Here is a 23,037-nt window from a genome sequence, read left to right as displayed (position 1 = left end):
TAGAAAGGAATCCATCCTTTTCAATTTTTTGGGATAGTGTCAGTAGGAATGGTACCAGCTCTTCTTTGTACCTCTGGTAGAATTCAGTTGCTAATCTGTCTGGTCCTGGACTTTTTGTGGTTGGTAGCCTATTTATTACTGCCTCAGTTTCAGACTTGTTATTGGTCTAGTCAGGGATTCAATTTCTTCCTGGTCCATAAAACTTTTTATTCTCTAAATTTTCCTCTGGTGACAGCCTTGGTCACATTCTTCAGGTATTTGATATATTGTTATCTGTTAAATAGCAGTCTATGATTTTAATTTTAATTTTTTCTTTGACTAATTAAAATAAGTGCTTAGTTTTTTGTTCTAAATCTTTGGAGGCTATTGTTTTTTTCTTACTTGGTGTTGTGTTAACTTTTTAATTTTTTAAGGCTTTTGTTAAGAATTTCATGTTTTATCACATAATGGTCAGAGAATATGAACTAAAATTTCAAAATCATGATTGCTAGCATTTCATTTTGGCAGAAAATAATCATTTTTGTAAATGTTTTATATACATTTGAAAAGAAAATATATTAACTAATAATTATTGTTTTCACCAGTTTGATAGGCCAGCTTCTGAAAGGATTATGCTAAAGTCAGACTATGTTTTGCTTTTTAATTGATGGCAATTTTAAAATATATTTCAGTATGTCTTTTAATTATGCTCCACATTGTTATGCATGCAGTGTAGAATAGAAACACCTCAAATCACCATAGTAACTTAGACAATTCACATTTATCACAGTGGCCTAATATTCATTGACAGTTCATGTAATTACAGAAAATCAGGTCCATTATAAATAAATAATCTGCTATCTTTTTAAGTTAAATCCATAAATTATTGTCAGAGATGAGTAGATCTCTCCTAGTTTGATATTTGTTTTATTTCTTTAGACACTTAGGCATCTGTTCCTATAAAGTCCTGTGTATTTTATTGGCTCACTGTAATTCTGCAAACATTAAGAAAATATTAATTGTTAAATGCATTGAAAGACTATACCTTATTCAAACAATAAATTATTACAAAGGCATGCATAACCCAAGATAAAAGAACAATTTGAAACTTAGCAAGAAGTGAAATAATGACTCAACTGGGAAGAGGTGAATTTCTGCCTGATTTTACTCTTTAAAAATTGTACAAACTGAAAAAAAATGAATTAAGCTTTTTGGCTTAAAAATGTAATGCGATTCTAATCCCACACAGTTATAGTTTATAAACTGGAAATAACAGACAGAAGGTTGACTAATATAAAATCTAAAAATGTGCAGAAAAGCTGCTTTAGAGAATTGGGTAAAGGCAATTCTGTATGTGACCTATTTTGTCTGGGTTCATTGACCTCCAGGGAGGATTCATATTCTCCGTGGGCACAATAGCAAGCCTAAGTAGCAGTCAGTTAATTCACAGAGTTACACAAAAGTTAAAGAATTGTTGTTTAGTATACCCTTTCTTTTCCATAGTTTTAATGTGGATTTTCCCCATTTTTTTAATGTTTATTATTTGATTTATTATTTCTACCTTTCATTTCCCTCCCTCACTCTCTCATTATCCCTTCCTCTCTTTTTTCCTCCACCTCCCTCTTCTGCTTTTTTTCCCTCTATTTATTGGCTGTTTAGCTTATGACACATAGTTATCACTGATCCATGCAAAGTGACTTTCATTTATTTATTTAGTTAGTTATTTAAAAATGTAATATGCACCTATGAAAACACTCTCATGTCCCCAAAAGCTAGTATTTTGACAAAAAGCTATATTTAAACATATATTTAAATCACCAACCCATTTTCATTCCTCCTGAATAACCAACAACACTCCTTTGGGTTTTAAAATACATTTGTCTTGCATCTGATATATTCTCAAAATGAATGAAAAAATTTTAAATAATTGTTACACCTTTATAAAATGTATTTTGTATACTTACTTTTTTAATTCAATATATTGCTGAGATTTATCTATATTTGTGGCCATCTCTGTAGTTCATCCATTTTGACTGCAGTATAATATTCCATTTTATGAATTTACCATATACCATGATTGATTTGTTCACTATTCTGTGGGCATTTAGGGCAATTCTAGTTGAGCTATACAAAACTTTCAAGAAAGATATTATTACAAGTTTACTCAAACATTTGCAGGCAATAGGAAAAGAGGGACTAGGCCGGGCACAGTGGCTCATGCTTGTAATCCTAGCACTTTGGGAGGCTGAGGTAGGCGGTTCATGAGATCAGGAGATCAATACCATCCTGGCAACACAGTGAAACCCTGTCTCTACTAAAAATACAAAAATTAGCCGGGCATGGTGGCACGTGCCTGTAATCCCAGCTACTCAGGAGACTGAGGCAGGAGAATCGCTTGAACCACCTGGGAGGTGGAGGTGGCAGTGAGCTGCGATCACGCCACTGCACTCCAGCCTGGGCGACAGAGCGAGGCTGTGTCTTGAAAAAAAAAAAGAAAAGAAAAAGAGGGACTACTTTCCCATTTATTCTTTGAGGTCAGTATAACTTGATACCCAAACAAGAAGAATATTATAAGAAACAAAAATTACAGATCCTTCTCACTCATAAGTATGAATGTAAACATTCTGAACAAAACATTAGCAGATTGAATCCAATAGTGAATAAAAATACAAATTATTGAAATCAAGTTGCGTTCACTCCATGTTTCCATAATGCAACATTTGGAAATATAGAAATATAATTCATTATGGTAACAGATTAAAGGAAAAAAGATTGCTAACGTTTCAAATATATTCATAATAAAAATATTAGCTCATTTAGAATATGAGAGACTTTCTTAAACTGACGAAAAGTGCACATAAAAGGCTTAAATGAATATGATACTAACTAGGGAATATGGGAGGCATTCTTTTAAAGTTAAAAAAAATGCAAAGGTGTTCACTATTGCCACTTCTTATTAGCATTGTACTGAAGGTCCTAGATAGTACAATAAGAAAAGAAGAAAAAAATATTTAAGCTATAAGAACTGTTAAGGGAGACATAAAAATATAAATATTTGCAGATAACTTGATGCTTTCCATAGAAATAAAAAATCTAGAGATCAATTATTGGGTATAATAAGAGAATTTGCAATGGTTTCTCAAACATGAAACTACTGACATTTTGGATAATTTACTGCTGTAGGACACTGTCCTGTGCCTTGTGGGATGTTTAGTAGCATCTTTGACCTCTTCCACTAGTTGCCAATAACATCACCTTCCCAGTTGGGATTATCAAAAATATCTCCAGACATTGTGCCAAATATCCTCTGAGGGACAAAATCGCCTCAACCACTGAGCTAGCTATAAGACTGATACAGAAAAAGTTAGCTGCATTCTGTATACTAGCAGCAAAGCAATAGATAATGTAGTTTAAGAAACATTAACAATAGTATCAGATAATATTATCTAGGAATAAATGTACAAAAATGGTTAGGTGCTACGAAAAGAAAATTATAAAACTGTTTTAAGACTTACAAAAGAAGATCTAAATAATGGAAGCAAGCAATACCCATGGTTAGGAAGACAATATAAAGATATTAAATCTTTCCCAATTGATTTACAGATTTTATAAATTCTCCGGTGATAATCCACACAGTGTTGTTCATGGAAATTGTTAAGGCGGTTCTACATTTTAAAAATATTTTAATTGAGACAAGGTCTCACTTTGTTGCCCAGGCTGGTTTCGAACTCCTGGGGTCAAGCGATCCTCCTGCCTGAACCTCCCAAAATGCTAGGATTACGGGCGTAAGCCAACATGCCAGCCAGATTGTTCTACATTTTATATGGAGAAGTATAAAGAAAAGAGAAGGTAGAACACTTCTAAGAAAGAAAAATAGGAAACTTGTCATACTGCTTTGTCTTATTATAAAACTTTAGTAATTTATATTGACCATTGGTATTGTGTCAAGGATGGACAAATGGGTGAATGCAATAGGATAGTCCAGAACAAGATCCGTTTACAGATCTTAGATATAAAATAGAAGCATTGCTCCAGCCAGTAGGAAATAGGGTATTATTCAACAAAAAGAACTGAAACAATGGCTACCAATATAGAAAAAAAGTGAAATTGTATTTCTACCTCATATCCCATACCTACTATGGTAGGGGTGTCAACTACAGGTATATTAAATGAAAATATCAACAGCAAAATTTAAAAACTCTTAGTAAAAAATATTAACTAATAACTTTTAGATTCGGGGATACAAAAGAGATTCTTATACAAGCCATGAGAGCATCATTATAAAGACTGATAAATGTGACTCTTGTAAATCCAGATGGAATGAGAATCTTTCTTTTTCCACCAGCACAGTGGACTAGTTGATGAAAGACCTTTTCCTAGTACAGCAAATTTGAAAAGGTTGGACTATATGTACACACACACACACACACACACACACTTCTCTCATATATGTAATCATCACTATTAGAGATACAATGATTAATAAAACAAAGTCCTTTTTATAATGGAAGTCATATATACACATTTTTATATGTAAAGTATTTAATGTACCCCAGAAAAAATAATAAAGGGCTTCAAGTACGTAAGATGAAGAGAGGATTTCTGTTACAGAATGAAAATATATTAGATTCAGGGTATTGTAACATATTTTGGTTTGTTCTCACATTCATTTTAAGATATATTACCTAATCTTGCCTAATTATTATATGTTCTTTTTTATTTCTTTCCTTTAGCCAAACATTTGATATTTTAATAATCTCTTTGGTTACTTTTCTTTCAAGAGATTTTATTTAAACCTCCTAATTCATCTGCTTCCCTGAGATGCATATCACGGAATAATGGATCTTTTCCTATTTTAAAAGTTTAATCAGCTTATTTGAGTACTATAAATGCAATTATAGGTTCTATTTCTATTTCTCAAATCGTGCTATTCATTAATGACAATGACACTTTGCAATCTTAAAGCACCTTTTATCCAAGGATCATAAAGACATTTCCACAGGAGAAATTACTATTGTTATCTCAGTTTTTTGATAGATCAAGAAGAAGAGTTGGTTCAGAGAATTAGAAATGCCGTTCAACTACATTTCTTGTCCTGTCTTTTTTTTTTTTTTAACACACCAAAACAGTTAAAGCCATTTTCAACCTAAAATTGGGCACACATTTTTAATACTTCTATATTTGGTTTTTATGGAAACGAGTTGTGTATTTTAGCCAAGGTAAGTAAATAAACATGGATACTTATCCAGTGAAATTCTGAAGAATGATTACACTTTCTCAAGTCCACCTTATATTATATATATCCACATTGAAGTAATGGGTATTAACTCTTAAGGAGAATCTGAAACAAGTTATTAATCCATGCCAGTGTCTGATACTCACTCTACACTATTCTTGAAGCTTTATAATGTGACATGAAGTGAAACATTTATTTCCAGACTTAAATGATTTCACTTATTCATTTAATAACTATTCATTGAGAACTCACTAGATACTTGGATGTTATGGGTGTCTGCTGGAAGAAATAGACTGACAGCCTGTAATGACTCAAACAGAATAGAAGTTTGTTTTATACTCACACAATTATGCTAAAGGGATGGTGGATTAACAGGTTAGTAGCACGGATCTTCATGCACTCACGCTGGAATCCAGCCTAATGTAAGTTCTGTCATTTTTAACATGTAGATGCTCAAAGTGTCCAGCATGACATTTTCATTCTAGCCAGCTAGGAAGAGAAAAGACCCTAGAAGACCACTTAGGGGGTTTTAATGCACTCCTAAGTAGTGCATATCACGTGTGCTCACATTTGATTGTCTGGAACTAATAATTTGGCCATGCCTAAGTGCAAGGAAGACTGGAAAAGGGTAGCCTAGCTATGTGCCCAGGAAAAAGATAATATGTATTTGGTTCCTCATCCAATAGTCTGAGCTATATATATGGTGGAGAATGTGATAGAAATATTTTCCACAATCACAAGCATATCATCCAATGATTTATATCGATCAGTTAAATAAACCATATATTTTTAGATATTTAAAAGTACTATGAAGGCAATAATGTGTGTAATAGTGAATGACAGGGATAGGAATCAGGTTAAATTAGATATGGTGATCTGGCAAGCCTCTCTTGATATTTTGGGTGGGATATGAGTAATGAAAGAAGCCAGTCAGAAGATCAAGTCGGAAAGAACACTGGAAAGAGAAAACAGAAAACAGAAAATCCCTGAGAGAGAGCAACCTTCATGTGCTTGCAAACAGAAAGAAGACCAGGTTGGAAGGAGTACAGAAGATGAGCAAGATGAGATAAATAAGAGATTTAAAGGCCGTGATAAGCCTTTGAGTTTTATTCTAAGTGAAATGAGAAGCCATTGAAGGATATCAAGAAGAGGGATATTATTTGATTTGTGTTCCACTGTCATTCTGACTGCAGGGTAGAGAGTGGATTGTTGTTGTTCAGTGCGAATGCAGGATACCTGCTAAGAGTTCAGGGAGAGGTTATAGTAGCCAAGACAAGGTTAATGGAAGAGGGGGTAAAAAGAATGGGCAAATTCTAGATACATTCTGAAGATAGAACCTGTCCATGTATTAGATGTAAGCTTTTTTGAGCAGGGGGTGGGGACAGGTTCTCTCTCTGTCACGCAGGCTGGAGTGCAGTGGTGCCATCACAGCTCACTGCAGCTTCCACCTCCCGGGCTCAAGCCATCCTCCTAACTCAGCCTCTTAAGTGGCTGAGATTACAGGTGTATGCCACCATGCCTGGCCTAGATATGGGCCTTGTTTATTTTTACCTCTGAAGCAGTTTGGATTTTATTTTAGGATCTGGTCTCCAGATCTGGCATCCACTGAGCCACACGTCAGTCTTTGGTTGGTCTACATACATTTAGGGAAGAAATGAATGAAGGGGGGTTCAGTCTAATTGAAGAGGAGGCCAGATGAGAAAGGCTCAGCAGTGGGCCTTCATCCCCAGTGAATGGAGTGTTGGAGCAAGGGAGCAGTGGCTGCTCAAATTATCTTCCTTTTAGACCTGTGTTGTTTTAATATGGTCAGCACTAACCATGTGGGTGTTGAGCACTTGAAACAGGGCTAATCTGAATTGTGATAAGCTGTAGTATAAAGTATACATAAGATTTTGAAGACTTAGGAAACAAGTGCATAAAGTACCTCAATATTTCTACATTGATTATGTTTTGATGTGATATTTTTCATAAGTTTGTTTACATAAAGTATATTAAAATTAATGTCACCATTAAAAAAATTTAGACTTTTTAAGAAAATAATTTACATTTACAGAAAAACTGAACATAGAGCACAATTTCTATATTACACCCCTCCACACACGCATTGTTCCCCCAGCTGTCAACATCTTGTATGAATGTGGTACATGTATGAAAGCTAATGGATCAGTACGATACATCATTATTAACAGAAGTCCTTAGTTTACATTAAGATTTAGTCCTGTGTGTTGCTATAGATGTGGGTATTAAATTAGGTTTTGAATTGATTGAATGGATGGACAGTAATCAGCTGCTTACTAAGCGGAGACGACTGTCTGAAGAACATGTTTGGAAATATGTAAGAATCAAGCATTGTGTCTGAGATAATTATCAAACAATAATGTGGAGATATAGATAATTGGAAAAGTCTGCATTCAGGGCTAGACATATAAATTTAAGACTCATCAGTGGAGGAATGAGGTTAAATTTCAACTTAAAATGTGTCAAAGAGTAAAAGAGAAATAAGCAAGTGGAGAAAATGAATACAATTTTACCATGAAGGAGAGTGAAAAATGAAGCAGTAGCTGAATGAGTCTGTGAGGATAGAGGGTTTTGGTTGCTTTCTTCTTAAGAGCTATTAGAACTGATTTGTAATTTGACGGGGATACTTCTGCCAAAAGTCCAAATTTCTTGATGTAAAAGAAATAAAAGATAACTGTGAACTGAAAGTGCATGGAAGGTGAGAGTGATGGGGCCCCAGCACCAAGGGAGGACATGCCTTTGATTGGACCTGGGACATGTGTTGCATCAGGAGGAATGGGAGAATATGAGTGTGGATGCAGGTAGGTGGTAGATTTTGTGGTGGAATGATGAGGAAGTTTTTGTATTGCTGCCTTTTCTCAGTGGAAACATATGAAGCAAGCCTGAATGACAGGGGAAGGAAGCTGTTGGATATGTGAGGAATGAGAATAAGTCATGAAACAGTCAAATATTACCAAGAAGGGAGGGGGAAATTGACCAACTGGGAAAGTGTGATAAGATTGCAGAGCAATGCTGATTGTCCATGTGAAATCTAAGGGTATGAATTTAAAGTAAGACCAGACAGCAGGGACAAGGTAAAGGAAATGAGGCACCTAGCATGCAAAATTCAGGGAGGTAGATTCCCTCTCGGAGTCATGCCCTGGGCATCTCATTTGCCTCATCCTAGTCCTGGTCTTGTCAGACAATAAAATTTTATCATTTGTTAAACAATGTTCAGCTGCTTGGGTGCAGGCAAAGAAAATGTACAATTGAATTTAATCATGACTGTGATTTTGATAGAGCAATTCATTGGACAGAGAGAAGCACAAGAGAATAGAGGGTATTCCCTAGGAAGATCATAGAACATGTCTAGGAATAGGAGAGAAGAGTCACTATCATGGGAGCAAAGCAGAGTGACAAAACGGGGTGATTAATGAATTGGTAAGTGTAGGAAATCATAGAATTGTTGTGGTGAGGATGGAAGGTGGTGTCCAAAGAGGAAAATTTTGGAGATGATATAGTTACTAGACAAGACAACTTCCAGAGAGTGACTATGACAGTATGTGTCAAGATGCATGAATGAATTTTTTTTTAAAAATGGTAATTGAGGCCAGGCATGATGTCTCACACCTGTAATCCCAGCACTTTGGGAGGCAGAGGCGGGTGGATCACCTGAGGTCAGGAGTTAAAGACCAGCCTTGCCAACATGGTGAAACCCTGTCTCTACTAAAACTACAAAAATTGGCCAGGCATGGTGGCACATGCCTGTAATCCCAGCTACTCAGGAAGCTGAGACAGGAGAATCACTTGAACCTGGAAGGCAGAGGTTGTAGTGAGCTGAGATGGAGCCACTGCACTCCAGCCTGGAGGACAGAGACAAGACTTCATCTCAAATCAAACAAGCAAACAAAAAAGGTAATTGGAAATAAGTAAGTCTAACTCTGCAGCCAGGATGTTGAGTAATGAGTAAATGATACTACCACCAAAGAGACAGCAGATAATATGGTTGGAGAAGAATACAGTAAGTCACATGCTAAAGGCTTCGGAGAACAGGGGTGAGTAATTGATACAGATAAAAGTAATCAAATTCCTAAACAATAAAACTATATGATTTTAATTCAAATATGTGAATCTATTTAAGTGTAATAAATAGTAAAGTAAATTGGATAAGGAAAGAGAGCATGAATAATTGAGACACTGTTGAAAATTGCTACTTCGTATGGCATTTTGGTCAATGACAAATCTCACATATTTATTCGTTATTTAAGGGTGCTAAAAATTACTATATTAACCGATTTCATTTCTAGCTTTCTTATTTTTTTTTTTCCTGCTTTTCCAATAGTTTAGGCAGTGATGAGCAGGACAATAAAGTTTTGGTAGCAGGAGGGGAGCAGAAAAGTAATAAACTTGACAATAAAAATCTGAGAGGATTGCACTTATGAAGAAATTTATAATTTTTGCACATAAAGGTGAATGCATTATTTTTACATTGTGTTTTGCATGGTGTAAACAAGAAAATGTATACTAAGGGGGCATAAGTGCAGCCAAAGGAATGGGAGATGATGAGTGTTTGCGTTCCTTGCGCATCTATTGTGTACCAGTCATATACACTGTCATCTCATGCAACGCTTGTAACAGTTTAGGAAGGTTGGGGTTATTAGGCCTGCTTGGCAGATGAGAAAACAGGCTTAAGGAGGGTAACTTACTCAGATCACACAAGTAATTGGTAGAGCCAGAAAGCAGACTCTAGTCCCTGCATCCCAAGCCCATATTCTTCCCCTGCACAATATTCAAAAGAGCCAACATTTGCAAAAAAAAAAACCTTCATTGAATATATCATTTTCCCTACAAAACCATGTTGGATTGCTTGAGATGCCTAAGAATAAAAATATATTTTTTCACGCATTTCTTATTGAACAGAAAATATTCAAGGAGATGTGTGACCTCTAAGAGTAGCACCTGATGAGTAAACATTACCTCACAACTCCATGTTGTTTGTTTCCATTTCTGCACTAGCACATGTGGATGGAAAAGTTTGTTTGTTTTAGGACAGCATCTCGCTCTGTCACCTGGAGTTGGAGCGCAGTAGCGCGATTCTAGTTCACTGTAACCTCAAGCTCCTGGTCTCAAGCGATCTTTCCACCCCAGCCTCCTGAGTAATGAGGAGTACAGTTGCATGCCACCATGCCTGGCTAATTTATATTTTGGTAGAGATGGGGGGTCTCACTGTGTTGCCCAGGCTGGTCTTGAACTTCTGGCCTGAAGAGATCCTCCCACCTCAGACTCCCAAAGTGCTGGGATTACAAGTATGAGCCACTGCACCCAGCCTGAAAACTATTTTAAAAAATTAATCCACTTTTGGCTGGGCACATTTATTCATGCCTGTAATTCCAGCATTTTGGGAGATCAAGGAGGGAGGATTGCTTGACCCCAGGAGTTCGAGACCAGCCTGGGAAGCATGGCAAAACCCTATGTCTACCAAAAATTACAAAAATTAGCTGGGCATGGTGGCACAGGCCTGTGATCCCAGCTACTCAGGAGGCCAAGGTTGGAGGATTCCTCGATCCTAGGAAGCAGATGTTGCAGTGAGCCAGGATGACACCACTGAGTTCCAGCCTGAGTGACAGAGGGAGACCCTGTCTGCCACCCTCCTCAAAAACAAAATTAATAAACATCAAAATTTATGAAATACCTAAAGTATAGTATGGAGAGAAATAAAAAAGGAAAATGTGAGCATAATTTATCATGTAAAATATGTGTGAATATTGCTTAATCAAATATATTTAAGTTGTATTTCTTTTTTTAATGTAAATAGCATTTCTTTTTTTTTTTCCTTTTTTTATTATACTTTAAGTTCTAGGGTACATGTGCACAACGTGCAGGTTTGTTACACATGTATACATGTGCCATGTTGGTGTGCTGCACCCATTAACTTGTCATTTACATTAGGTATATCTCCTAATGCTTTCCCTCCCTACTTCCCCCACCCCACAACAGGCCCCAGTGTGTGATGTTCCCCTTCCTGTGTCCATGTGTTCTCACTGTTCAATTCCCACCTATGAGTGAGAACATGCGGTGTTTGGTTTTTTGTTCTTGGGATAGTTTGCTGAGAATGATGGTTTCCAGCTTCATCCCTGTCCCTACAAAGAACATGAAGTCATCCTGTTTATGGCTGCATACGATTCCATGGTGTATATGTGGCACATTTTCTTAATCCAGTCAATCATTGATGGACATTTGGGTTAGTTCTAAGTCTTTGCTACTGTGAATAGTGCCGCAATAAACATACCAGTGCATGTGTCTTCATAGCAGCATGATTTATAATCCTTTGGGTATATACCCAGTAATGGAATGGCTGGGTCAAATGGTATTTCTAGTTCTAGATCCTTGAGGAATAGCCACACTGTCTTCCACAATGGTTGAACTAGTTTACAGTCCCACCAACAGTGTAAAAGTGTTCCTATTTCTCCACATCCTCTCCAACACCTGTTGTTTCCTGACTTTTTAATGATCGCCATTCTAACTGGTGTGAGATGGTATCTCATTGTGGTTTTGATTTGCATTTCTCTGATGGCCAGTGATGATGAGCATTTTTTCATGTGTCTGTTGGCTGCATAAATGTCTCTTTTGAGAAGTGTCTGTTCATATCCTTTGCGCACTTGTTGATGGGGTTGTTTTTTTCTTGTAAATTTGTTCGAGTTCTTTGTAGATTTTGGATATTAGCCCTTTGTCAGATGAGTAGATTGCAAAAATGTTCTCCCATTCTTTAGGCTGCCTGTTCACTCTGATGGTAGTTTCTTTTGCTGTGCAGAAGCTCTTTAGTTTAATTAGATCTCATTTGTCAATTTTGGCTTTTGTTGCCATTGCTTTTGGTGTTTTAGATATGAAATCCTTGCCCATGCCTATGTCCTGAATGGTATTGCCCAGGTTTTCTTCTAGGGTTTTTATGGTTTTAGGTCTAACGTTTAAGTCTTTAATCCATCTTGAATTAATTTTTGTATAAGGTGTAAGGAAGGGATCCAGTTTCAGCTTTCTATATATGGCTAGCCAGTTTTCCCAGCACCATTTATTAAATAGGGAATCCTTTCCCCATTGCTTGTTTTTGTCAGGTTTGTCAAAGATCAGATGGTTGTAGATGTGTGGTATTATTTCTGAGGGCTCTGTTCTGTTCCATTGATCTATATCTCTGTTTTGGTACCAATACCATGCTGTTTTGGTTACTATAGCCTTGTAGTATAGTTTGAAGTCAGGTAGTGTAATGCCTCCAGCTTTGTTCTTTTGGCTTAGGATTGTCTTGGCAACGAGGGCTCTTTTTTGGTTCCATATGAACCTTAAAGTAGTTTTTTCCAATTCTGTGAAGAAAGTCATTGGTAGCTTGATGGGGATGGCATTGAATCTATAAATTACCTTGGGCAGTATGGCCATTTTCATGATATTTTCTTCCTATCCATGAGCATGGAATGTTCTTCCATTTGTTTGTATCCTCTTTTATTTTGTTGAGCAGTGGTTTGTAGTTCTCCTTGAAGAGGTCCTTCACATCCCTTGTAAGTTGGATTACTAGGTATTTTATTCTCTTTGAAGCAATTGTAAATGGTAGTTCACTCAGGATTTGGCTGTTTGTCTGTTATTGGTGTGTAAGAATGCTTGTGATTTTTGAACATTGATTTTGTATCCTGAGACTTTGCTGAAGTTGCTTATCAGCTTAAGGAGATTTGGGGCTGAGACGATGGGGTTTTCTAAATATACAATCATGTCAGCTGCAAACAGGGACAATTTGACTTCCTCTTTTCCTAATTGAATACCCTTTATTTCTTTCTCCTGCCTGATTGCCCTGGCCAGAACTTCCAACACTATGTTGAATAGAAGTGGTGAGAGAGGGCATCCCTGTCTTGTGCCAGTTTTCAAAGGGAATGCTTCCAGTTTTTGCCCATTCAGTATGATATTGGCTGTGGGTTTGTCATAAATAGCTCTTATTATTTTGAGATACGTCCCATCAATACCTAATTTATTGAGAGTTTTTAGCACGAAGGGCTGATGAATTTTGTCAAAGGCCTTTTCTGCATCTATTGAGATAATCATGTGGTTTTTGTCTTTGGTTCTGTTTATATACTGGATTACGTTTATTGATTTTCATATGTTGAACCAGACTTGCATCCCTAGGATGAAGCCAACTTGATCATGGTGGATAAGCTTTTTGATGTGCTTCTGGATTTGGTTTGCCAGTATTTTATTGAGAATTTTCACAGCGATGTTCATCAGGGATATTGGTCTAAAATTGTCTTTTTTGGTTGTGCCTCTGCCAGGCTTTGGTATCAAGATAATGCTAGCCTCATAAAATGAGTTAGGGAGGATTCTCTCTTTCTCTATTGATTGGAATAGTTTCAGAAGGAATGGTACCAGCTCCTCCTTGTACCTATGGTAGAATTTGGCTGTGAATCCGTCTGATCCTGGACTTTTTTTGGTTGATAGGCTATTAATTATTGCCTCAATTTCAGAGCCTGTTATTGGTCTATTCAGGGATTCAAGTTCTTCCTGGCTTAGTCTTGGGAGGGTGTATGTATCGATGAATTTTTCCATTTCTTCTAGATTTTCTAGTTTATTTGCGTAGAGATGTTTATAGTATTCTCTGATGGTAGTTTGTATTTCTGTGGGATCAGTAGTGATATCCCCTTTATCATTTTTTATTGCCTTTATTTGATTCTTCTCTCCTTTCTTCTTCATTAGTCTTGCTAGCAGTCTATCAATTTTGTTGATCTTTTCAAAAAACCAGCTCCTGGATTCACTGATTTTTTGAAGAGTTTTTTTGTGTCTCTATCTCCTTCAGTTCTGCTCTGATCTTAGTTATTTCTTGCCTTCTTTTATCTTTTGAATGTGTTTGCTCTTGCTTCTCTAGTTCTTTTAATTGTGATGTTAGGGTGTCGATTTTAGATCTTCCCTGCTTTCTCTTGTGGGCATTTAGTGCTATAAATTTCCCTCTACACACTGCTTTAAATGTGTCCCAGAGATTCTGGTATGTTGTGTCTTTGTTCTCATTAGTTTCAAAGAACGTCTTTACTTCTGCCTTCATTTCGTTATGTACCCAGTAGTCATTCAGGAGCAGGTTGTTCAGTTTCTATGTAGTTGAGCAGTTTTGAGTGAGTTTCTTAATCCTGAGTTGTTTGATTGCACTGTGGTCTGAGATATAGTTTGTTATAATTTCTGTTCTTTTACATTTGCTGAGGAGTGCTTTACTTCCAACTATGTGGTCAATTTTGGAATAAGTGTGATGTGGTGCTGAGAAGAATGTATATTCTGTTGATTTGGGGTGGAGAGTTCTGTAGATATCTATTAGGTCCGCTTTGTGCAGAGCTGAGTTCAATTCCTGGATATCCTTGTTAACTTTCTGTCTCGTTGATCTGTCTAATGTTGACAGTGGGGTGTTAAAGTCTCCCATTATTATTGTGTGGGAGTCTAGGTCTCTTTGTAGGTCTCTAAGTACTTGCTTTATGAATCTGGGTGCTCCTGTATTGGGTGCATATATATTTAAGATAGTTAGCTCTTCTTGTTGAATTAATCCCTTTACCATTATGTAATGGCCTTCTTTGTCTCTTTTGATCTTTGTTGTTTTAAAGTCTGTTTTATCAGAGACTAGGATTGCAACCCCTGCCTTTTTTTGTCTTCCATTTGCTTGGTAGATCTTCCTCCATCCCTTTATTTTGAGCCTATGTGTGTCTCTGCACATGAGATGGGTCTCCTGAATACAGCACTCTGATAGGTCTTGATTCTTTATCCCATTTGCCAGTCTGTGTCTTTTAATTGGTGCATTTATCCCATTTACATTTAAGGTTAATATTGTTATATGTGAATTTGATCCTGCCATTATGATGTTAGCTAGTTATTTTGCTCGTTAATTGATGCAGTTTCTTCCTTGCCTTGATGGTCTTTACAATTTGACATGTTTTTGCAGTGGCTGGTACTGGTTGTTCCTTTCCCTGTTTAGTGCTTCCTTCAGGAGCTCTTTTAGGGCAGGCCTGGTGGTGACAAAGTCTCTCAGCATTTGTTTGTCTCTAAAGGATTTTATTTCTCCTTCACTTATGAAGCTTAGTTTGGCTGGATATGAAATTCTGGGTTGAAACTTCTTTTCTTTAAGAATGTTGAATATTGGCCCCCCACTCTCTTCTGGCTTGTAGAGTTTCTGCCGAGAGATCCACTGTTAGGCTTACTGGTTTCCCTTTGTGGGTAACCCGACCTTTCTCTCTGGCTGCCCTTAACATTTTTTCCCTCATTTCAACTTTGGTGAATCTGACAATTATGTGTCTTGGAGTTGCTCTTCTCGAGGAGTATCTTTGTGGTGTTCTCTGTATTTCCTGAATTGGAATGTTAGCCTGCCTTGCTAGGTTGGCGAAGTTCTCCTGGATAATATCCTGCAGAGTGTTTTCCAACTTGTTTCCATTCTCCCTGTCACTTTCAGGTACACCAATCAGACGTAGATTTGGTCTTTTCACATAGTCCCATATTTCTTGGAGGCTTTGTTCATTTCTTTTTATTCTTTTTTCTTTAAACTTCTATTCTCACTTCATTGCATTCATTTGATCTTCAATCACTGATACCCTTTCTTCCAGTTGATCAAATCGGCTACTGAAGCTTGTGCATTCATCACGTATTTCTCGTGCCATAGTTCTCAGCTCCATCAGGTCGTTTAAGGACTTCTCTACACTGGTTATTCTAGTTAGCCATTCATCTAATCTATTTTCAAGGTTTTTAACTTCTTTGCATTGGGTTTGAACTTCCTCCTTTAGCTCAGAGAAGTTTGATCATCTGAAGCCTTCTCTCAGCTTGTCAAAGTCATTCTCCATCCAGCTTTGTTCCATTGCTGGTGAGGAGCTGCATTCCTTTGGAGGGGGATAGGTGCTCTGATTTTTAGAATTTTCAGCTTTTCTGCTGTTTTTTCCCCATCTTTGTGGTTTTTATCTACCTTTGGTCTTTGATGACGGTGACGTACAGATGGGGTTTTGGTGTGGATGTCCTTCCTGTCTGTTAGTTTCCTTCTAACAGTCAGGACCCTCAGCTGCAGGTCTGTTGGAGTTTGCTGGAGGTCCACTCCAGACCCTGTTTGCCTGGGTATCAGCAGTGGAGGCTGCAGAATAGCGAATATTGCTGAACAGCAAATGATGCTGCCTGATCATTCCTCTGGAAGTTTCATCTCAGAGGGGTACCCGGCTGTGTGAGGTGTCAGTCTGCCCCTACTGGGGGGTGCCTCCCATTTAGGCTACTTGAAGGTCAGGGACCTACTTGAGGAGGCAGTCTGTCTGTTCTCAGATCTCAAACTCTGTGCTAGGAGAACCACTACTCTCTTCAAAGCTGTCAGACAGGGACATTTAAGTCTGCAGAGGTCTGCTGCCTTTTGTTTGGCTATGCCCTGCCCCCGGAGGTGGAGTCTACAGAGGCAGGCAGGCCTACTTGAGCTGTGGTGGGCTCCACCCAGTTTGAGGGAATCCCGGCTGCTTTGTTTACCTACTCAAGCCTCAGCAATGGCGGGTGCCCCTCCTCCATCCTCGCTGCTGCCTTGCAGTTGGATCTCAGTCTGCTGTGCTAGCAATGAGTGAGGCTCCGTGGGCATGGGACCCTCAGAGCCAGGCGCGGGATATAATCTCCTGGTGTGCCGTTTGCTAAGACCATTGGAAAAGTGCAGTATTAGGATGGGAGTGACCCGATTTTCCAGGTGCCGTCTGTCACCCATTCCCTTGGCTAGGAAAGGGAATTCCCTGACCCCTTGCACTTCCCGGGTGAGGCGATGCCTCGCCCTGCTTCAGCTCACACTCGGTAGGCTGCACCGACTGTCCTGCCCACACTGTCTGACAAGCCCCAGTGAGATGAACCTGGTACCTCAGTTGGAAATGCAGAAATCACCCGTCTTCTGCGTCGCTCACACTCGGAGCTGTAGACTGGAGCTGCTCTTATTTGGCCATCTTGGAACCTGCCTCTGTCAAAGGTGTATTTCTTACCTGTGTTGTTATTAAACCTTGATAAATTGATGACCATATTAACAGACATTTGTCATTTGAAATTTTTTTGTGGACAAAAAAAATTCGCCACTTAATTCTGTTTCCCAGAGTGGCCAGTTTCAGTACAAACAATGATATTTTTAAAAGATGGCAAACTTGTAGGAATTATTAAACAGCTAATGAGTTAGTTCCTAATGAGTTAGTTCCTTATGGCTACTCAACGATGCTCTTTCTACATTGACCAGAGTTCCATGGCAGTCATTTGAAATGAGTCAATGTGTAATGGATTCAGTTCTTCCTGAAAGAGGGTTGAAGTAATTCAACTGCAAGCCTAGTTTAAGACTAGAAATTGCATTAGGAAAACAAGATGCAAGGGTCATCAGTAATAAAAACCACTTCAGCTACTGATGATTAACTCAGAGCCCATTCACAGATATGTCAAAGTTTCCCTGTGGTTTCTAATGTCACATTAATAACAAGGTGAGAGGATTTATTTGGTCTCTCCATTTGTGAATATAAAAGATGACAGGAAATATACATGAAATTCATAACGTCATGAAGAGGGAAGCATGGATTTGCTTGGGATCATTAGGGGATGCCTCTTTCATGCTTTCCTATAATTTATTGATTACTCGCTCAGTACTGAACACTGTCTTTGCTGCAGTGCTTACAAGGATAATAGATACTTTTGCCTTTCTTAAGAAGACCATAGTTTTGTGAAGATTGCAGAGGGTCCACCCAGTGTTGAGCACATAATAGGCTCTAAAAAAGTATCTGTGGAATAAATGTTTGGTCAGGTACAGGATGGATAGTAAAAGTCTGTGGAATGTTGCGAGTGCTTCAATACTGCATGTTAGGACATAAAGAGTTGGTTAGGCACCTTCCCCAGGGTTGGAGTAAGATTAAGCTTCTGTAAGTGCATGACCCCTTGAGCCACATCTTGAAGGAATTATATAGAGAGGGGTAAGGAGGAAAGAGGATGGGAAATTAGAGAAAATAGCCTGAGCAAAGACAGAATGGTGAGACAGAGCATAATGAATTTAGGGACCAGAATTTTAGGTATAGGTGGCATTGTGTTGAAAGAGAACAGAGATTAGTGAGAGTGACATCATGAAAACTCATACACTTACTGAGTTTATATGTTCTTATATAGACAGTGGCTCTCAAACACAGCATTTCCACAAAACAAAAGAAATTATAGTTAATACGTAATATGACGTACTAAATGTTTTACATATATTGATTCATTTAATCCTTATATATCCCTCTGAGGTGGGAATTGCTATTAGCCCACTATATAATTGAGAAATGTGAGACATAGGGAAATTAAGAAATGCGCTCAAGACACCACATCAATAAGTGACAAGAGGGGCGTTTGAACCCAATGATCTGTCTCCAGAACCCACACTCATAACTGCTTTAGAATATTGCACCTTAATACAATGTCAAATTTAGTGTAACTTGATTTTAATAATGATATTCAAAGTATCTAAGTTGGAAATTATTATATTTTGTGACAATGTGGCTCTCTAATGAGCTCTCTTGAGAGGCTTTCTTGACTTGGGTATAGAAACAGCTAACACATTAGGAATTATGTATAACTCAGGGTATATTCCTGGTAATGTGTTATACAAATTACATTATTTCATCTTAGGTACTGTTATTGTAAAAAAGATTGGGAACTGCTGTTGTAGAAGATAAGGAGTCATTGAGTCAAGGAGGTGACAACTTGGGATATTTTAAGTAGAGTAAATTAAGTATCCCTTTATTGAGGAGAGAATATGTAATTAAAATATTTCAAAGTGATATATAAATGTCAGGAATTGATCATGTTAATGTGAAATTCTTAACATATGTGTTTTTCCAGCCAGAAATATCTTCCTCATTTGAATTTCAATAATCTTTTGTCTAGCCATCACTTAGAGAACTTTCAACATCCTTTCTATTACTATGTGTTGGTGTGTACTGAAAGTAAATGTGGAGTGAATAATTTATCCCCACGCACTGTTCTAAGCACTTGACAAGTGTTGATTATTTAATTCTCACAAGAACTCTATGAGAAAAGTATCATTATTACTCCCATTTTACAGGTGAAGAAACTGAGGATTTAAGAGGTTAACCTGCTCGAGGTCACTAGGAGCTGAGAAAGGTTTTGGTCAGGTTTGGCAAATAGGTTCTACTTGAATATATAAGGAGTAGCTAAGATAGTACTGCTTGATTGGAGAGCTCTTATTTTATTCCCTGAGTAATGTACATCTATCGATTTATATATAAAGTCATTTCTCATGTGAATTAATAATAAGAGTAATAATAATGTACATATTTACAGCTCTTTTAGGACTTCAAAATTTATTCATATTTATTGTTAAGTCTCTGTGGCAAGTGAGGGAAAAGGGACATACACAACTTGTGGAAATCAATGGGGAATGGAGTGAGCCTGGACAGGGAACTTCCAGTTCCGGGAGCAGAGCTCTTTCTTCCATGCGGTGCCATCTCTTGCAGCCTCAGCAGTTCCTGATGATACCAGATATCTGTAGTCTCATCAGAGAACTCACACCATGTTTAGATTTTAGGAAGAATCAAGAAAACAGAATATTAGACATCTGTCCATTAATTACTGGAAAAGTATTCACATTGTTGTTATGTGACTCTGATTACATTTATTTACAGGTTACTGTGTTTTTTTGATAAAGTCATCGATTTGTTTGATGAGTTAAATATTTTAGAATTTTGTGATGGCTGGTAATTAGGTAAACAACTCTACAGATAGAATAAGAAATCTATTATAAGATGGGAATATGTACAGTTGACGTATATAACTATTGGTAATGTATACTTTTGGAGAATACAGTATGAGACAGAGATAACAAGAAGGGGAAACTCTCCAGCACAGTTTAGAAATTAAATCCAATATCCGGTGAGAAGAGAGTCAGATAAAAGGCCTGCAGAGGGAAGACAGACACCAAGAAAAGGGATTGGTGTCAGGTGAATTTTTCAAGACAGGAAAGAATAACAATTAAAAAAAATGTAGAGAAGCCTAAAAGCTGTTAGAGAAAAGGAAAGTCTATATAAATAGTGAAGCTAGATGGAACAAGAAGACATTGGGGTGGTGATCCATTTCTACTCTTCCCCTGTAATTACATAAAAGTTAATAAGAGGGAAAGTAAAAGTGAGCAGAAACTATTAAGAGAAAAGATGAAAACTTCCGAGAGGAATGGAGTTTAGAAAAGACTACAGTTCTTGCATCCTGCTGCTCTGCCACTAATTAGACCTGTCACTGTGAAGGGGGAGAACAATCATGATCTGGGCAGAGTTGGGACTTCCCATAGATCACTGCCTCACCCATTGAGAGGTTCCCAACAGTAGACCACATTGATATACCCTTGGGCAGAGGTAGCAGAGGCACAGGAACAGTGCTCTCTAACTGCTTTAGAGCGTTTGGAAAAAGCAAAACTCAGGATTCTTGCCAGAACATTCTCCTGCCATATTTTGAATTGCTGTTTGTAGTTCGTATTATACAATAGCTGTCATGCTTCAAAACATTTACATTTTTCTCTATTAACTATCATACTATGTAGCCAGTATTGAATATTCAGCCTATCAATTTTTATTTATTTAGCTTTTATGTGCATTGCTTAACTTGGATACTCATCATTTACTTTCTAATGTGTACAATAAAGCACTTCTTACTCGTGTATGTATGTCTGGGCTTCTTTTCATGTAAAAGATATTATGCTATCAAGAATGACCTTGTATGGATTGCAATCTTTGTGTCACTTACTGCACACAATATATTTTTATCTACCATTCCTTCTAAAAGAAAAATAAGCCCAGTGGGCTATCTTACTAAAACTTTATTAACATTGTTTTCTAAATCTTTATAGGCAGTGCTGGCACTCCTGTCACTTTTAATGAAAACGGAGATGCTCCTGGACGTTATGATATCTTCCAGTATCAAATAACCAACAAAAGCACAGAGTACAAAGTCATCGGCCACTGGACCAATCAGCTTCATCTAAAAGCAAGTATCGTTATAAACATATATTAATGTATATAGCTCTCCAGGAGGGATGCTTTATTTTTAAGTATATAACTTTTGCTAGAATAGATTTTCCCCATAAATAAACTTTTAGAAAATGTATGACTTGATTCTCTCTTCAATTTAAAAATGTTATGGACATTCTTAAGCCTCTTTTGAGAAATATCCTGATATCTATAAGAATTTAATGAATGATCTGATTTTTTTTCTGCAATTGACTATACACTTAGAGAAATTTTGCCCTTTTATGAAAGAGTCATTTGTTGTAATCTTTTTACATTTTTTGTATGTCTGTGTGTTGGAGGTGGTGTGGAATCGACTGAATATGCCCTCATTTATAAATTTGGGCTTAAAAAAAGGTCACATCTGGCGAACAAGGTGAAACCCCATCTCTACTAAAAATACAAAAACAAAATTAGCCGGGGGTGGTGGTGGGCGCCTGTAGTCCCAGCTATTCGGGAGGCTGAGGCAGGAGAATGGCATGAACCCGGGAGGCGGAGCTTGCAGTGAGCCGAGATTGCACCACTGCACTCTAGCCTGGGCGACAGAGCGAGACTCCGTCTCAAAAAAAAAAAAAAAGGGCACATCACCTTTGCCACATCACAAGGGGAGACCTTCTGGCTATATCTGGTTGATGGAAGTGAATCATACTCTGTGTTTATATTGCCTCTTTCAATAGCAACACCAGGGAAAGTTGATGTATCCAAGGGTGATGTTCAGATTATTTAACAGCCTTTAGAGCTACCTGCTGTTTTTGTCTACCGCAGGCACTCTTCAGGTCCAAGGTCCATTAATTCTGCAGTTTCCACAAGTGGCCATGTGAAGGCGACTTGAAGAGCCCAGCCGGAAGCAAGTTCCCAAGGCCTGGGATTGGTGCCCAAAAGCACCTGGGCATTTGCCTGCCAGGTGCCACACCATCACCCAGGGTTCTGTTTCTTTCGGCTGGAATCTTATGGGTACCCAGTGGGGTTAGCACGTGGGGATGGCAGTACGGAGGAGGAACTTCATCAGGTGTCCCAGGCTGGTGGGCACTCCCTCAGAGGAGCTCTCTTAGGACAGAGGTCTTTGGGGGATTTGGGGAGAGCTGCTAGGTACCATCACTCTTCAGTCCTAAGGGGCTCTGGAACAGGAACCCAATTCTGAACTTGATGGATAAGGGAGGCCCAGGAAATCAGTGCACAGGGCTGTGGATGCTGGGGTGGGGAGGGCAGGGAGGGCAGGGAGGGCAGCATCTACTTACCACCAGGTAAAGAATTAGTTCACATTTTAACAGCCCTTTGCCCCATATTAGTGCACACTGGCTTTTTTAGGTATAGAGAAGTATGGAGCACGTTCTGTAGTCTCAGTCGAGGTTTGGAGTTCATTCATCCAGCATCTTTTCCACAGAAACGTAGGACTATTCACAGAAATTTGGTGGCCAGGAAATAACTACAAGAACAGTAGACAGTAGGATGTTTTTAAAATGCATCAAATAAACTAGGAAAATCTTCTTCTTCTGTTCTATTGTTTTAATGTGTAATTCACTCTTTCCTCTAACAAAAAACATCTCCTCTTCTTGATTCTCAGAGCTACCATAATACTGTGAGAGTGTACACATGCTTTCTCATGTTTGAACCTAATCAGAAGACATCAATTTGATATTTTTAATCAATTTTTTTGTTTTGTATTTCCAAATATGTCCCTCAAAGTGATATGTCTATGGAGCACCAGTTACCCAAGTTCTCAGAAAATTAGATGATGAGAAATTACAAAACTAGGGAGATTATGATTTATTTTCTTCCTCATAATTATTACAGCTATGC

The 23,037-nt window shown here is 37.9% G+C and overlaps 1 protein-coding gene across 1 annotated transcript in view; it reads left to right on the top strand.

Moving 5' to 3' along the window:
* GRM8 (glutamate metabotropic receptor 8) overlaps positions 1-23,037 on the top strand; it is an 836,758-nt gene that overhangs the window by 637,544 nt on the left and 176,177 nt on the right. The window contains exon 8 of the mRNA XM_054559748.2: positions 21,081-21,221. Within this exon, the coding sequence (XP_054415723.1) occupies positions 21,081-21,221 (141 nt within the window). The remainder of the gene's footprint in view (positions 1-21,080; positions 21,222-23,037) is intronic.

This window comes from Pongo abelii, chromosome 6 (genome assembly GCF_028885655.2).
Source record: "Pongo abelii isolate AG06213 chromosome 6, NHGRI_mPonAbe1-v2.0_pri, whole genome shotgun sequence".
Lineage (NCBI taxonomy): Eukaryota > Metazoa > Chordata > Mammalia > Primates > Hominidae > Pongo > Pongo abelii.
The sequence above is the reverse complement of the archived record's forward strand: the minus strand, read 5'-3'. Positions and strand labels throughout refer to the sequence as shown.